At 42.8% G+C, this 17876-nt stretch overlaps 1 protein-coding gene across 1 annotated transcript; it reads right to left on the bottom strand.

The window, feature by feature from the left end:
- Positions 1 to 768: 768 nt before the first annotated feature.
- Positions 769 to 17166, bottom strand: BHMT (betaine--homocysteine S-methyltransferase). The gene is made up of 8 exons (XM_059175319.1): positions 17025 to 17166; positions 15241 to 15373; positions 10192 to 10310; positions 8520 to 8711; positions 8009 to 8156; positions 4395 to 4577; positions 2748 to 2976; positions 769 to 1435 (listed from the first exon to the last, which is right to left on the bottom strand). The coding sequence occupies exons 1-8, from the start codon at positions 17055 to 17057 to the stop codon at positions 1249 to 1251; spliced, it is 1224 nt and encodes a 407-aa protein (XP_059031302.1). The 5' UTR covers positions 17058 to 17166; the 3' UTR covers positions 769 to 1248.
- Between the last annotated feature and the right edge of the window lie 710 nt (positions 17167 to 17876).

Raw genomic sequence — 17876 nt, 5'->3', positions numbered from 1 at the left:
GATCACTAATTACCTGGGTAAGAAAATTCTAGAAATTTCTTTCCCTTTAAATACTGCTGCCTTCACCTTTGAAACTCAAATACTTGCGAAGTAGGAAAGTTGAGATAAGTACACTGAGTCACATAAATTTCATGTAAAGTTTAAGCAAATTACAGGATGAAAATAAGAATCAAATACAAATTGCTGAAGAAATTACGATTTTGAAACAGCTAAACCAAGAATATGTAGAAAGCAGAATGAACTCTTCATACATTTAGTGTAGCCATGTTTATGCCAGTATCATCTTTGGGCTTATCGGGTAGAAATATCGTAGTTCTCAATCTGGGAAACTTGGACAGAGTTTGGAGAAGCCCTATTTTTTTTTTTTAAATTACACTTTTTTTTTTTTTTTTTTTAAAGCTACCAAGGTAACACAAACTCATGATCCCGCAGCTTTACTGATGAAAGTATTTAAGTGGATCCTGTTTGGGGCAGGATGGACAAAGCCTAGATACTGATGCCTTCTTTCCACTCCACGTTGATCTGTAATGGGTCAGCAGGGAAGGGAGAAGAACTTTTGAACGCTGAGAGGACGGCACTGGTCTTTTGATACTGATGATGTCTCGTGTGACTGATTTTATAAGAACAAACTTAAAGAAATAGCAAAGTCCTCGTGTCTGAAGTGTTCCGTAAGTGTTTTTCAAACTATTAAGTCATAAAATCCATTTGAAGGGTCTCAGCCAGCATGTTTTATCAGTGAGATAGGACGGAAAGGAATGGAATAGAAAATACCAAAACGGATCACACATTTTATTTCAGTGCTTTTATGGCATGTGTTTTACTGGGTTATTAAACTTTTGTTTCTTACCAAGGGTCATGTTGAAAAGAACTTGGAAGTCCCTTCCCTATAGCACTCTATCTATCACTGTCATGTCAGCTCATATCTCATCCTCCTTATTAGCCTGCAAATTAACTAAAGTGGGAATGAATATCTGAGTTACTTTTCACTGGCCACAGAGATTTCCTTAATACCTTATGTGTGGGATAGGGAGCCTGTTTAAGATTTACTTCTCACTTTGCTTCTAAGTAAATTTCTAAAATATACTTTTTAAATTATCCAGGGCTATTTGTATTTCTGTTTTGTTTAGCTACTACCAATTTTACACGTAGCCTGGCATTAACACAAGCATTCTTTTTAAACCATCTTTTCCTTATTTTTGGGAATTGTGGCCCAAACATAGAAGTCAGCAAAAATGGCTTCCATGGAGGCTACTGGGCAGATTTAAATTTCTGTTTTTCAAAGAGCTCTTTCAGCTGCTGCTCAGTTGTGGCTTCTTTCTGCTGCATCAGCTCAGCCGTTCCTTTGGTCACTCCCCAGGCGTCGGGCTTCGACATGGAAGGGTTGTATGGCCTGCCTGAGGCTATCCGAAGATTCTCCCAGTATTCTTTCCTGGCCCTGGGTGAAGAAAACACACCACATTGGACTCCTTCCTGAGTATCTGAGTCTGTGTGTCACTGAGCTAGGAATACTTCCATAGAGCTGGCTTCAGACTCTTGAGAGTACGTCCACTGATACACATTTATTAATCTGGGCTACAAGTTTTTGGTTTTTTGTTTTGAATATTTTGTTTATTTATTTTGGGAGAGAGAGAGCTCGAGAGCATGAATGTGCACAAGCTGGGGCAGTGGCCGAGGCAGAGGGAGAAGCAAGCTCCCCACTGAGCAGGGAGCCTGATGATGCAGGACTCCATCCCAGGACCCCAGGATCATGACCTGAGCGGAAGGCAGACACTTAACTGAGCCACCCAGGCATCCCTCAAAAAACATTTTTAAATTTAACTTTTGGGGCACCAGGGTGGCTCAGTGGGTTAAGCCTCTGCCTTCGGCTCAGGTCATGATCCCAGGGTCCTGGGATAGAGCCCTGTATCAGGCTCTCTGCTCAGCCAGAAGCTTTGGGGACAGGGTCGTGCCTTGTTCTTGCTACATCAGCATCCACAGCAGGGTCTGATAGAGTTGGGCAGAGTCACTGTCCGCTGAACAGAGTGCAACCACTCCCTCTGCATGGGTGATCATCCTTCCTTCACCCCCTGCTTTATCTCGTGGCTAGTAAGCCCATCAAAACACAGCCCCCGTATCCCTTCTTCTAGAATGTCTTTCTGTTAGGCCGAGAGAGCCATTCTCTTCTCTTACTAATTTTTAAATCTCTGCCTCTACCAAAGCAGTTACTACAGTATAATCCACTGACTTTCTTAACAGTTTTCCCCAGTAGACTATGTGAATCTCTAGGCAGCTCTTCATTTATTTTCCCAGTGCTCTGCATGTTGCCTGATGTAAAGTCTGTTTATTGTTCATCTTCCTCACTGCAGTGTAAGCTCTGAGGGCAGAGACCTGTCTTACTCACCGCTGTCTACCCAGCTCCAAGAGTTGTGCTTGGCACAGAACAGGCACTTAGTTAATATTTGTTACATTTAACTTAAATCTTAGCAACCAGTTAATTCAGAGTTGTTGAAGTTCCGTGGCATGGTACTATCCCGGAGCATGAAATCGCATTTCATTGCTAACCTGCATTATTTATATGTTAAATCTTAAAGCCTTCTCCAGAAATCACTATCTAAGGTTTCTCTGTAAACATCTCTGTGAACGATTTAAGGGGGATAACTAAGTATCATCATGCAGAAAATTAGCTATATTCTTTGCTCTGACCTCACTTGGACATACTCACAATGGACATGAGTTTGGTTTGGCAGATACAGTTGCAAAGTTCTTACCTTGCTCTAATCCACGGTTTGGTGTGCATGTCTAAACCACTTCCCCAGCTGCCATGCTTTTCTGAAGCTGGTGGCAAAAATCCCCTTTCTGGGGCCAGCTCCTCTGCAATTGCCCGGATGTGGTAGGGCTCAAATCCACAGCAGCCACCAATGTACCTAACCCCCAGGTTGTAGGCCTCTCTGGCATATTTTTGTATATCCCATCTGGTTGCAACTCTGGGCTCCAGTCCTATAATAAATGGAATGAATTCTTCATTTAAAAAACTACTCAAAATAAACAGCCATAATATGCTTGTAATTTTCAACAGCTGAATTAAATAATTTGTCAAGACCTAATTCTTAACTTTCGAAAACCATTAGGTAATTTGTGTCTACACATCCAGTCTTAAATGTTGTTGTAGCCGACTTTCAGATGGTTCCCAATGAACTGTGCCCTTTGATGTTCTCACCCTTGAGTAGTCCCCTCTCGTATTATATCAGGTTGGTCTCAGAGACCAATAGAATGTGTCAGAAGGGATCATTAGTGACTTCTGAGGCTGGGTTATACAAGGCACCATGGTTTCTGCCTCAGTTTCTCTTAATCTCTTAGAATGGCTACCATGTTGTGAGGACACTGAAGCATCACAGTGGAAAGGCCCATAAGCTAAAGTACTGAGGCCTCCACAAGAGACCACAAGAAGTGAACATCTGTTCCCAATAGCCAATTAAGGGAGCTTGGAAGTAGATTCCCTCACTCCCTTTAGGCCTTCAGATGACTGCAGACCTGACCAATATCTGGACTGCAACCCTTTAGGGGACCCTGAGCAAAAACTCTCCAGCTAGGCTGCTCCCAAATTCATGATCCATAGCAGCTCTGAGATATAATAACTATTTATTGTCTAAAAGTACTAATTTTTGCAATAATTTGTTCTATGGCAAAAACACAGGTGACTTGCCATTCCTCCATGGTTCTTCTGCATGGATTATTTTGTAATATCTTACTTCTCTGAGAGTCCCTATAAAATATAGTACCTTAGGACTATAGGACCTTAGAATGGAACAGACTGGCCGGGCTCTGGCCTGGGTGACCTCTCTGGTTTGATTTTCAGGTAGACCCATACTTCCCAAACATGCTTTCTCCCTTTTCCCAGACTGCAAGTCTGCCCTCACTTCATCTGCTTGGTCTTTTTGTTCAGACTTGTTACGTAGTGATCCTGTGATGGTATTGTCTCCTTCCCCCCAAACTCTATAGTATCTGAGCAACATTCAGAACAGGAGAAAAGTGTCTTAGACATAAATTGGTCTGTCCTTCTAATTTTTCTGATGAGGAAACTAAGGTCTAGAAGAACAAATGGGTTTTGCTAAGGTTATATGATTTGGCAACCAAGCTGGACCAGGGTCACTATCTCTGCCAATCTCACCTGGAAGGGCATCGTTTTTTTTACCAAACTACAGGTAAAAGGTTTAAAAGTCTTTTTTGTCTGGTGGTTCTATCTTTTCCTTCTGCTGTGGTCCAGTAAATCAAGGAGCTGTCTGTAGGGAGGGAGGCTGGGGGCAAGAGATGAGACATGCTGCCATTTGTTTACTATGAGAAAGCTCTATGGCTACAGTTAGGGAAATCTGCCCAACATGAAGACACTGAGATGATTTATAAAATGTCTGTCTTACCAAAGGGGAATTCTGGTAGGTCGATAAATCCCTGTTTGTTGCAGTCAGGAGTGTGGTAGGCCAACGGCTGACTCATCAGGTGGGCTTTTAGTCGGGCAGCCTCCAAGCCTTCCTTCATGAGCTTCACCGTTTGTAAACTGGTTGTGGGGTCAAAATGGCAGTTCACGCCAACGATGGACGCTCCTGCAAGTGGGAAGAACAGTTTAGCTTTAGGGATTCATCAGACAGGCAGGCTCAGCTCTCCTCCCTTAATTAGGGAACTTTTATTTGGAATAGTGAATTGTAAATACAGCCTTTGGTTCTTGCTTCCTTGCAAACCTGTCTTAGGTTCGGGTGGGGATGATTGCTAATGGGCAGCAAGGGCTCTCCGTGAAAGGTGTTTTGAAGAATCTGTTAAAATGGAAGTGTCATTTATGCACACTTGGTTGTCCCACCTTTTTTCCAGAAACTCATTATTAGAGTTTTTTTTTTTTTTTTTTTTTTTTTTTTTTAAAGATTTTATTAATTTATTTGACAGAGAGAAAGATCACAAGTAGGCGGAGAGTCAGGCAGAGAGAGAGGAGGAAGCAGGCTCCCGCTGAGCAGAGAGCCCGATGCGGGGCTCGATCCCAGGACCCTGAGATCATGACCTGAGCCGAAGGCAGCGGCTTAATCCACTGAGCCACCCAGGCGCCCCTCATTATTAGAGTTTTTTTAACTCCACATTTTAAATGTCAATTTTTCAGTCTTGGATACAGTAATTTTCCAACACTCCCAGCTGCTTGATTGCACCTGTGGTTATCATACCATTCATTTGGGGAGCAATGTTTCCTTTTATTGGGCCAGTTTACTAATATCACTAATCCAGATTCCAGGAGCTGCTAAGTTGATGCCATAGGTCATAATATCCAGTGTTCAGTGACAAGCATCTCAGTAGTCCTCATTGTGCTGGGTGACAGTTTGCTCCTTCATTCTTGTTCCAATCCTGCCTCCTGTTATTCCTCTGAATTTTTTTTTTTTCTTTTTTTGGTCAAGAGCACTGATGACCTCAACCTTGGCAAGGCCAGCAGTTACTTCTCTGTTCTCATCTTACTTGATGTCTCAGCAGCATTCAATCTACTGGACCATTCTCTCTTTCATCAACACTCTCCTTCTCTTGGCTTCTCATAATCTCTAGTGTTACTCCTACCTTGCTGGCTGCTTTCTTTGGATGTTAGGTGCTGAGCCCCTGCTCACGGCTGAACCTTTCAATCCTTCATTGTCCCAGGATCTCCATGAGCCATCGTCTCTTCACCTCTCCTTCCTTTCCAGTCCCAGGGCTCTTGGGATCCAGAACTAGATCCAGAACTCCCAAATTTCTCTCCTTAAGCTGGAATTTTCCCTTGGGTCCCAGACTTGTATATTCAACAGCTCACTTAACATCTTCACATCTTCGCTTGGATCTTAAGTACCTTCTCTCTTTCTTCTCCTTCTTTTTAGTCTTTTTAAAAAATTTTTTTAAAATTTTTTTGATGTTCTGCTGCCAGAGTTTCTCTTTCCTTTCTTGACTTCATTACACTAATGAATTAATCATAGGTTGGCTACTTATTGGGTGTCTGTTAGGTATAAGTGTCCTTCTAAGGGGCTGTAGAGAAATAAAAACATAGAACATAGTCCCTGACATCAAGGATTTCATAATTTAGCACAGGGCTTCCAAAGGTTTGCTCCATGAGAGTAGGCTCTGAGATCGATTTAGAAAGTAGCTATTTAATTTGTCCCTTTCTTGGAGACTACCAATATATATAAACATATCAAAGACTCAGAAATTCTGTGTATTGTTCCAATTTTAGTATGTGTGCAACCTAAGTGAGCAGTAAGGCCCTGAGAAACTCTGTTAATTGGTTTAATACAGCATTTTCTCTCTTATTTATTTTTTATTGTGTTTTGTTAGTCACCACACAGTACATCATTAGTTTTTGATGTTGTGTTCCATGATTCACTGTTTGCGTGTAACACCCAGTGCTCTATGCAATCATGCCCTCCTGAATACCCATCACCAGACTCACCCACCTCCCCATACCCCTCTTTTATTTTTAAAGATTTATTTATTTGAGAGGGAGAGAGACCGCATGAGCAGGAGGAGCAGAGGGAGAAGGAGAGATAATCTCAGACTGACATGGGGACTCCCATCTCACAACCCTGAGATCACAACCTGAACCAAAACCAACAGCTGGATGCTTAAGGGACTGTGCCACCCTGGGGCCCCTAACCCAGCATTTTCTAAATGTATTTCACTACAGAACCCTACTAATGTTCTCACAAATTAGAAAATGTCGATTGAGGAGATCCCAAATGTGTGGTATAAGTAGAAAGAGTTCGTTTGCTGAGAGGAGGGCATGTTCACTTGTGCCCAGTGCTGTGCTAGGCATGGGGGTGCTCAGCCATGAGCCAAACATAATCTCTGCCCTCTTTGATTTTACAGTTTCGTGAGTCAGACATTAAAGAGATAAACAAATAAGGCAAGTGGCAAGTGCTACAAAGAATATAAATAAGGTACGCTGATGTCAAACACTGCACCTACCTTGAATGGAATAGTCAGGGAAGAAATAGATGCAGGCCAAGAATCTCTGCCAGTTATCAACGGGGTGATGAAAGCCTTCTCTGGTCTTTTTGAAACAAGTTAACTTGCTTCTTCCCCTCCCCCCATGTTTATATTTCCGGTAAAAAGTTAAGATTATTTAGTTTCATTCCTAAATCTAATTGTTATTGTTAATGACAAGTATGAAATGACTTTCATGAAATATCAGGAGTTGGATAAAAATCAGAAATCAAACATAGCCAGTCAAAATCTCCCCATTCCACAGAATGAGCTGGGCTCTTCACTGACATAGAGCAACTCCTTGCATTAAAAATGAGGCAGCTTTGAAAACAATCTGTGAGTTTTCCCTTATTGAAATGAAACCCAATGTTAAGAATGGAAATTACTTGGGCACCTGGATGGCTCAGTGGGTTAAGCCTCTGCCTTGGGCTCAGGTCATGATCTCAGGGTCCTGGGATCAAGTCCCGCATCGGGCTCTCTGCTCGGTGGGGAGCCTGCTTCCCCCCTCTCTCTCTGCCTCTCTGCCTACTTGTGATCTCTCTTTGTCAAATAAATAAATAAAATCTTAAAAAAAAAGAATGGAAATTACTTAAAAAGGTAAATTACATGGCCCCTATTTCATACCAAAATTTTTAAAAATTTATTATACCAATTACAAAAAGCAAAGCATATCAGGAATTTATGAAAAGGAGAAAACTTCCACAAAGAAGGCAACTGACTTAAAAGTTACTGTCTTAAAACCTCAACTTAGGGTTAAAATAAAATGCACTTTTTCCTCATGCTCGTTTTGAATTACTGAAATTCTTCCTATTTCTAGGTGTTACACCTTAGTCTACTTGCCCCTTTCAGAACAATGGTATGTGTGTATGTTTTTTTTCTTTATTTTACTTTTTTTCTCTTTAGAAGTCCATAGTGATATTATCAGTACTCCCAGGAAAGCACATTAATAGTTTTCCTTTTAACAAAACAAGTATATAATGATTCATAGGTGGGCCTGTATTTGTATGTAGTTTTCAAAAGACTCACTAATTGCAAACTGGTTAAAATCCATCATCACCTGCTTTAACCAGGCGCACTGCACACTCTCCGGGTCTCACGCCGTGCAAATCCCCCTCTGGGCCGATGCACATGGTTGCTGCCACGGGTTTCCCAGATGTCTTCAAGGCTTCCACTGCCCACACAGCCTCTTCAACATGCTCAAAATACTGAAATAAGATCAAATTAAGGTACTTTTTATCTCGTTTCTTCTGAACAATTAGAAAACTTATTTTACTGTGTAATAATTATCACTAAATGACCAGTCTTCAAACTTTTGAGTTGTGACCCCTTAGCATTTTTTGAAATGGAATAGAAGGGTAATTACTGTGAAGTACAGTCAAAAGGTTTGAAGAACACTTCATTAGATTAACTGAATCAAATTCAGTAGAAGCCCTAAACTGGAAAAAGATTTAAAAACTAAATATTTACTAACCATGATGGGCAACTATCCCACATGTTCCTCAGGAAAGCACAAGGTAGAGAAAATACACGAGCTGCGATGTCTCATCTTTGGTCAAATATTTGTTTACCTCAGCAATCAAGAAGTCCACATTCTTCTTCAGAAAGACCTCTAGCTGTTGCTGAAATACTTTTTTAACTTCCGTTTCACTCTTGCAGCTGAGGTACGAAGGCGTTTGGCTCACGCCTCCTGCCACCAAAGCGTCTCCCTCATCAGCCACTTGCCGGGCAATATCACAAGCAGCTTCATTGACTTTCTGCCCCTAAAATGAGTGAAATAGGATGTATCTACATTTTCATGCAGAATTGAAACCAAATTATTATTCAAATGTCCACATCTCAGTTGGATATTACCATGGAGAGTTCTAGAAGATGACAGTGATAGAATAGTTCAATTTACCAAGCTGAGCAATTTGCAGTAACAACACCACCACTATTAGTAATGAAAACAATAAATCTAATGATGGTATCTAGGATATTACATACCAAAGCTCTGTGAGAGGATAAAAATCTTTACATAAAAGGATCTGGTATCTTCCAGTGTCTAAGTGGCACTTAGAAGAATATTTAGCAGATAGTGGTGATGATGATGATTATTTGCTGTCAAGATCAATGAGAATAAAATATAATTAAGATGACTACAGAATTGGGGCACCTGGGTGGCTCAGTGGGTTAAAGCCTCTGACTTCAGCTCAGGTCATGGTCTCAGGGTCCTGGTATCAAGGCCTGCATCGGACTTTCTGCTCAGTGGGGAGCCTGCTTCCCTCTCTCTCTGTCTGCCTCTCTGCCTACTTGTGGTCTCTCTCTCTGTCAAATAAATAAATAAAATCTTAAAAAAAAAAAAAGATGACTACAGAATTCATGACTTTTTATCATTATGTATTTTCTTAATTAACAGATGCATGTATTGCAAGGTATTTTCTAATTACTTAGACATTAAAAATTGACACTTGTCTTCAATAAGCCCCAGTGCTGTGGCTCACACAGACTCATGCAATTTTAGAACTTGGTCTTTTAGACCGCCTTTTAGAGCTCAGTCAGTGAAACCTCTGACTCCTGATCTCCACTCAGGTCTCAGTCTGATGGTTGTGAGTTCAAGCCCTGTATTGGGTTCCATGCTAGGCATGGAGCCCACCTAAAAAACAAATGAACAAAAAGCTTCTTTTTCATTATAGGGATTGAGAAATTGTCACTTTGATGGCATAGGTAAATGGTTTGCCCAACATGATACAGTTGATTATAGCTGAGTCAGGAAAGTTCCAGGACCACTGTGCCCTTCCTTGTGTCTTTGACCTTTCCCTACATTGCCCCACATTAAAAAAAGGTAAGGATGTAAGAATTTGTCAGGATACCCACTCAGCAACTTAGGATGACTGGGAGAATCATTAATCATTAACTACCTCTTCTTTGATATGCTTCATTATATGCCTTTCTGTCAATTTTGGGGACTCCACCTAAAACCTAAAAGAGTTATTCACACATATCTCATTTCTGTATTATCTAAAAATTATATTCTGAGTTACTGGGAAAATGTTCTTTTTATAAAATGCTAGTGAGATATAGCAGGTGTTTGTTTTTGTCAGGAGAATTAACGCACAAAGTACGAAATCAGCAATCCTGTATCACACATATCCCATTTCTGTATTATCTAAAAAACTCAACATTTTTCTCTATGAGAAGTTTGGTGATGACATGTAATGCCTACTGTGCCCGTCTAAGAATGCCAAGTGTGGCTTTACTCACAGATATTTTCTCTGCAACATAGTTTCCCCTGTTCTCCAGCTTGTCTTCACTTGCATAAAAGGTGAAGGTTTGCATGACGTTGGATCCAGCTCTGAGGAACTCTCGATGAAGCTGGCGAACTGGGAGATTGGTTGAGGAAGGTTATTCATGACTATCAGTTGATAACCCATGATGCTTGCAAAAGGCTACCAGATATACAGCTAATGAAAATATCTGCTTACATTCTTTGCACATCCTGAGAGCAAACGAGAAGCAGATCTGGGGCTCTTGCTATGAAGGAGAGATTATTTCTACCATGGATGTGGGGTGAAAGGAAGAGGGAGCTCCCACAGAGGAGGAATCCTGTAATGTTTTTGCTGGGCAGAGGTGGGGAAAAGATTTCCTACAGAGGACCTGAACAAAAAGGAGGCGGCAGCAATAGGTTTGGATTTGGGGGTGCAGCAGGTAGTGTCAGCAGCTGAAGTTGAGGATGTATCAGAGAGTTAGTAGGAGATGCATGTGGAGAGAGGGTACTGGGCCTGCAGAGGACAAATGGCCTAACACATCATCCCAAGGAGCCTAGGCTTCAGACCGCAGGTATCGAGAAACACCAGTACGTGGTAAAAATATGAATGATGTGATTAGCTCAGTGTATTTGAAAGATATTTCTGGTAACTGAGTGGAATAAGAATTGGAGGAAGGGTCCTAAGCATAGGTCCATGGATAAATGCCAAATGGCAAAGCTTTCACTGGCTAAAGAAAATATGATGGGGCAGCTCCCCCCATATAACCAATTATATTCAATTTAAGGAATTAACCTTTGCTCTAAAATAGTGGTCCTAAACTCTGGTTGCCCATTAGATACCCTGTAAGCTTTTTAAAAATAATGGTTGCTGGGGTCCAATCCACAGATATTTTAATTTAGTTGGAAACTGATTCTTAGCTTACATTTTATTGAGAACTGCCATTCTGAGTGACTGGGAAAATGCTCTTTTTAGAAAATGCTAGTGAGACTTAGCAGGTGTTCATTTTCATCAGGAGAATTAACTAAAGTAAGGAATCAGCAATCCTGTATCAGCCCCTGAATCCATTTTTGAAATTTCGTTGGCTTTTCAAAGCCAAAGATCTGGGAGTGACTACATTAGAGGCTAGGAAATTTTTAGGACAGTGGAGTTCCTAGCCCTTTAGTCTGGCACGTTTGCATCCCGGGGCCCTAGTGGAGTGCAGAGCACATAGGAAGCTCAGTGTGGTTTTAAAGGAACAAGTCAGTGAGGCCAGAAAGCTTCTGAATTTCAGAAAATGGGTTTCTAAGCATGGAATCTCTAGTTCTGAGAGGGAACTTAAAAGCGTGCCTAATGTGGAAGCTTCAGACTTGTTTTAATTAGCAACAGAACCAATGAAAGACATTTTATTCGGAGTCCCCTGTTCATGGATCAAACACAGAGCTGCTGTGGCTGGAGCGGGGTGAAGGGCCTATCGATGAGGTCCTTGTACACTAGGAGGAAATGGATTCTAAACAGGAAGTCCATCCAGCTGGTCCTTGGGTGGATTTCCAGGGACTGTGTTAAAAAGCCCTGGAATGGTGTGCAAATTGAGCATATGTATATTTTACACTGCATTTTACACCCTTTTATTAGATTTTCCCAGAGGGCAGTAGCCAACTCCTTGCTCTTAATCGATCTGGTTATTCTACGGTGCTTCTTAAAGCAGCAGTGCTTCTCGAAGTGTGACCCAACTGAGACTCACCTCGGGGCAATTAATAAGAATTCAGATTCCCCAAACCCCTCCAGATTCAGCAAGCCTGAATTCTTTGCTGAATTCTATGCTGATTCCACTGGGTGCAAGAACTGCAATTTTTGGCATAGACTTTGGTAGGACAATTAGTCCACTTAAATGAGCCCAAAATACTCAAGAAACAGATGGCCAAGAGATAAATGTGCTGTTTCTGTATTAAGAAAGTCAAAGTCAGTATCAGAGCAGTTTCTCTTGAACTCCTCTAATGTATAACTTTAAAAAAAGGTGACTTGTAAGATTGAAGCTTGTGTTTAAAGCACAGTCTTACTTTATTTACATGGCGGAGTTTTCACCAAAGTACCTTATTGTTAATACCAGTTTTGCCCGAGAAATATTTCACTGAATTTAACCCAGCAAGCAGACCTTAAGAAACAAACCGCAGATATATTTTAAATTCTCATTCTTGGATCTTAATTATTCTATTGTGTTCCTTAAAGCCCTTTAATGCAGCACTTCTCAAAGTGTGGTTCACCTTGCTATCGCCTGGGGACCGTTATAAATTTGTAGGTTCCTTGACCCACTCACAGACCTAATGAGACCAAATCTCTAAGTGAAGGCTGGGAATCTATCACTTTTAATAAACTGCTGGTGCAATGAAAATTTGAAGACTACTGTTGTTTTAGTTTCCCAAGCCTACTGAATTCTCTTTTCCTTTCCTTCTTTCCTTCCTCCCTCCACAACTGCCTGCCTGTCCCCCTTCCTCTTTCTTTCTTTCCTTCTTTTAGGGCAGAGTATAGTATTATTTCTACTTTTATTTGGAAATATGAAAGTTGTGTGTATTTGCCAGGCTTCATGATGTGACTGTAGCTCTTTTACTTTGAATACAATTCAGAGCTAGTGTGATTTGAACACAAAATTTCTATACTTCTCCAGCAGAAATAGATACATTACAACCAAGACACTATCAAGAGAAGAAACAATGGATTTAATAATAGACTTGCAGTGTTTCTCATTATCAGGCAGTATTTTAATGACTTTACACATAACTTATTTAAATCTCATAAAAATCTTAGAGGTAGATGTCAATATTATCAGTTTTGTAGAAGAGGAAACTGGGTCCCAGAGAAGCTGAGTAATTTCCCCATGGCCACACAGCCCAGTGTGCCAGAATTTCATTCAATTATTCATTCATTCAATTAGTCTGGATCCAGAATCTGTTTGCTTAACCTTAAAGCTGTACTGTCACTTTATAGGCTTTGTTAGTTTCTGTCCTTTATCACTGAATTCACTGAAATACACTCTTTAATAAACATTAAAGACAGCTCTTCAACTTGGGTAATATTCATAAGAACTTCCTCCAGTTTCCTCTAAGTCAGCTTCTTTCAGTGTTGGCTACTGATGGCTGTTGACTGAGACGTCTCTAGGAAGTACCCTCGGCCAAAGGGAGCTTCCTTGCAAAGGGCTAAACCCTCTCCTGGGAGAGGGGAGAGTTGGTAGTTTGGATGCAATGCTTGGTCTCTTAGTAGGGAGAGAGCAAAGGTCCAGCTCCCTTGCCTCGATTTGGGACTACTCTGAAGGGCCTATCCAAATCCAGAGCTTCCTGAGGGACTGGCCAAGTTGTTGTCTTTAACAACTGCATCACAGTGTAAATGCACTTCCCATTAAAAGTTCTGAGCACAGGGTGCCTGGGTGGCTCAGTAGGTTAAAGCCTCTGCCTTTGGCTCAGGTCATGATCCCGGGGTCCTGGGATCGAGACCCATGTCTGGCTCCCTCCTCAGTGGTACTCACTGCTTACCCCCCTCTCTCTGTCTGCCTCTCTGCCTACTTGTGATCTCTGTCAAATAAATAAAAATCTTTAAGCAAACAAACAAAAAACCAAAAAACTTCTGAGCACAAATCTCCACTTCTGGCCAACTGGCAATGAGCTCCTACCTCGTGATGGGTGTTAGAGTCCCCAGCATGCTCTAGGGGTACAGTTGTTTCAAAACTCATGTGTGGTGAGCTGGAATGAGATGCCCTTAGAAGGGAATGTATTAGCAGGTGCAGTAGCTCAGATGGTTGAGAGGTTCAGAGGCAGTAGTAATTATAAGGACTTCAGAATCAGATGGCTATTATTGGGTACAACTAACATACTAGAGAAAGACAGTGAAAGGTTAAGGGTGATTCATCACCAAATTAAGGCCAAGTATGAAGGTCTGTTGGGTTCCTGGGTGGCATAACAAGAAGCTCACCTTTTGTAGCTAGAGAGCAGAAAATGCTGAGGATCTGGCCCTGGACTAAATTATACAGGGAGCCAAAAGTCAGAGAGGGTGAATTCTCAACCAGGCAAGCCTTCTATTGCCACAGTCAGGGCCTGATTAGGAAGATAAGGGTTCCTGAGATTGGGATGAAGACATATAGGTGGAGTCACTTATGAACCTCAAAAACCTAGATCCCCCTTGAGCCCTCTGGGCCTGCAGAAGTGGCCCATTTCTCCCTTTAAAGGGTAATGCTTCCTGCTTGGTTTAGGCTGATAAAACCCTTGTAAGACAGCATTATCTCCCTCATGTGCCATCTCAGAACCCCTCTTGGCACTTTACCATTAAAGATTTGTGGTCAAAAAAGTGAAATGAGAATAGGCTGTGTGGGTGCAGGTGCAAGGTAGGTAGACAGTTCAATTTAAATAGGATGGGACAAGTATACAATAGATTTAATGAGTTGGCAAATATACAGTGGAGGAGAGCATATCTACGAGAAGTGATTGTTACTGTAGGTAAGATGGATGATGAACACATGGGGAGAGAATGGATTAGAAATGCTAACATGGAAGGGATGAAGGACTGAAAATATTGATGAGGTTGTGGAGTGGGAGAATTAGAGTGAGCAGAAAATATAGAAGGTGCTTTCAGAGTGGGGTCTTTTAATTGGGATTTCAGGAGTAGACAGTGGTGATGGCAAGATCTAGGACTGTGTTGCTGAGGTGAAGGATGGAGGAAAAATAGAGTTGGAGATGAGGAGGAGATCAAGGCATTGACAGGAAGAGTCCTAGATAGACCATCTGCATGGTCACCCAGAGAGGTAAGGGAGGGAGGAGCAAAGAGGAAGGCAGTGAGCCAGCTTCTAGACTCACCTAAAGTGAAGGGCAGGAACCAAGAGGTGGCTATAGGTGATAGCAACAAGGAGAACCACTGTGGTCATTCAATGTGTGAGTCTGTCCTTACATACCTAGCACAATGCCCAGCAGGCAATAATAAATGTTGGGAAATGTACCATAAATGGATCTGTTTGATGGTATGCTCCTAGACTGGTCATTGCAGTGCTCTTTTATGAGAACTTAGAATAGAGCTATGCACCAACCTGCTTCTGGGTGTTCCACAGCAGCCTCTGGGGTCCAGGGGCCTGCTTTCACGTAGCCCCTCTTCTCCAGTGCAAAGACAAACCCTCCATCTCCAATCACAACTTCTCCAGAGTTTAAACGTTCTAGGATGCCCTAAAATTATAGAAAGGAGTTACTTGAGTTTTGAAAACAGTTTTCTATTTTTAGTACTTTGGTTATCATGTTCTTGAAAAGAATGATTTCCTTAGAATTCTCAGAAAGTACATATATTTATAAATTCATGACTATAAGGCAAACAATCAGAATGCTCACATAATGAAAATATGTGTATAAATACGCTGGGGGTGAGGGTCTTTCAGAACACATCAAAGAATTTTAAAATTTTATCTTTGATTTTTTTAAAAAGATTTTTTAATGTATCTATCCGTCTGTTGGTCATCTATCTATTTAGAAGGAGCATGAGCAGGGAGGGGCAGAGGGAAAAGGAAAGAAAGAATCCCAAGCAAGCTTCTCATCCAATGCAGAGCCCCATGTGGGGCTTAATCTCATAATCCTGAGGTCATGACCTGAGCCAAGATCAAAAGCGGGAAGCTTCACGGACTCAGCCACCGAAGCACCCCAGAACACATTAAAGTATTTTGAAGAATATGGTGGAAGAATGTTACCGTTGAAGAAATATGTATAGAAGAATTAAAAGAAAAGGTTTAATTGTAAAGCCTCAAATGAATACTTAGGCACACATTCTTAAAATGGTGAAAGCTAGTCTTCTTATTCTGTTGGTAAGGAGTTCTTACAGTTGTCCTTGATCCCCGGCTGTCTCCCTGGGGGCCTCTGTCAGCGGGGTGGGGGGGCACTTTGATACCCCAGGGTCAAGTGTATTTCCTCCTCCCTTGACTCTTTTCCCACCAGCCCACCCATAGTCCTGAAGTCGCTCCATCTGTCTGCGCCATGCATCTATCCTCCTTCATCTCCCAATCTAGATGAAGGCCGACAGTCTGGACATTCATCCCAGCTAGGGAAGAGAGAGGATTGTCATTAATCAGGTGTTGGAGCTGCTGGGTTTTTTGGTTTTTAAATCTTATTAACAGCCCTTACTCAGTATCTTAGAGCCTTTTCTATCCGTTTTTGTTTTGTTTGGTTTGGTTTTCTGAAGCATGAATGGTACATTTTGTTGTGATCGCAGAAGCCAAGCTGGGGGTAAAAACTTACCATGGCCCAACCAACGAGGGAGCCTTGGAGCTGCGGCGGGACTGGTACGCCTGCACGCAAGAACCGGGCAGGGAGGCGGCCCTGGGGCTCCGCTGCACCCGTCCTAGCGCGGGCAGGAAACTGTCGGACCCCGCCCGCGCGCCTCCCTGGCCGGCCCGCGGACGGCGCGGAGGGGCGCGCACCGCCGTGCAGGCACAGACGCGGGGTGGCCAGGGCGCACCCTAAGGAATCCCCTACTCCCACCGCTGTAGGGAAGAAAAGTCCTGTGTTTGGGTCTAGGAGCCGCACTTCTGGGGGAGTGCTGTGGTGTTGGGGTGCTGGACTCAGAAGATGTTGGGAGTCGTGGGGTTCCAGGGGTGTCCTCGAGTCGGCGGTCACGTAGATCTAGGGCGCGCTGGGGATATGGGCAGGGGAGTTGCGGGGAGCTCAGAGGCACCTTGGGAGCCTGCCCGAGAAATTCTGAGAGCACCTTCTGGTCACAGTCGGGCTCCGAGGACCCCTCTGCGCTTCCTGAGGCTGGGGTGTGGGGCCGGTGGGCCGAGACTCAGAGCCCCCGCTGGGATGGAGAACGCCCTCGGGTGCCCCGCAGACTCACCCTCTTGGCCTTTTTGCCCCCAACGGGTGCCATCTTCGAGGTGTCCAGATGGCTGCTAGGCACGGATGCGGACCGACGAGGGGAGTGTACCCCGCGCGTAGCTTGGAGCTGCACCACTGTCGCGGCCGGGCTCTTTATACCGTGCGCTGGGCGCGGGGTGGATTTCCCCAGCCTTGGCGCGGCCAACGCGGGCCTCGCTTGGGAAACACGCCTCCCCGACTTTTTTTTATTGAGGCCGGCAGTTAGTTGGGAACTTGCCCTGCGGAGATGATCGAGACTGTTATCTCAAATCGGTGAACACACAAGGCAAGTAAAATAAGAAAAAGTAATAATGAGGTTGCCCCTCGCTCAGGTTTCTACCTTACCTGTGCAGGGTCCCTCCCATTCTCCGCCCCCGCCCCCCTCCCACTGCTTAGAAGGGTCCCGACCCTGATTTATTTCTCTCTTGCCTGGGCTCTTGCACAGTTACCCACTTAAGACACCGGAGGAGGCCCCTAAGGATTCTATTCGTGCACAAATATGTGTCAAAGGTCAGGATACAAGGTTACTGAATGACATTGTGTCCTCCAAGAACTTCAGTCTATAAAGTGTGATCGAGTAGTTTCATAACGGAATACAAATGGAGCATTCACAGAACGGTCTCTGATACGAACTCTGAATTAGTGGGTATGTTCCGAATGACCTTCTGCTCTTATATCCAAAAATGCCGTGCAGTTTCTAATAATGCAGTAGTTTCTAGTAAGAATATCTTTGCATTATTTAACCAGGACGGACTTCTAACGTTTATATATCATAGTGGAGATATATACCTTAGCCACTTCAAAATTCAGTTCAAAAGCTGTGTGTAAAAGC

This window comes from Mustela lutreola, chromosome 5 (genome assembly GCF_030435805.1).
Source record: "Mustela lutreola isolate mMusLut2 chromosome 5, mMusLut2.pri, whole genome shotgun sequence".
Classification (NCBI taxonomy): Eukaryota; Metazoa; Chordata; class Mammalia; order Carnivora; family Mustelidae; genus Mustela; species Mustela lutreola.
Note: the sequence above shows the minus strand (reverse complement) of the source record. Positions and strands in the feature narration are given on the sequence as shown.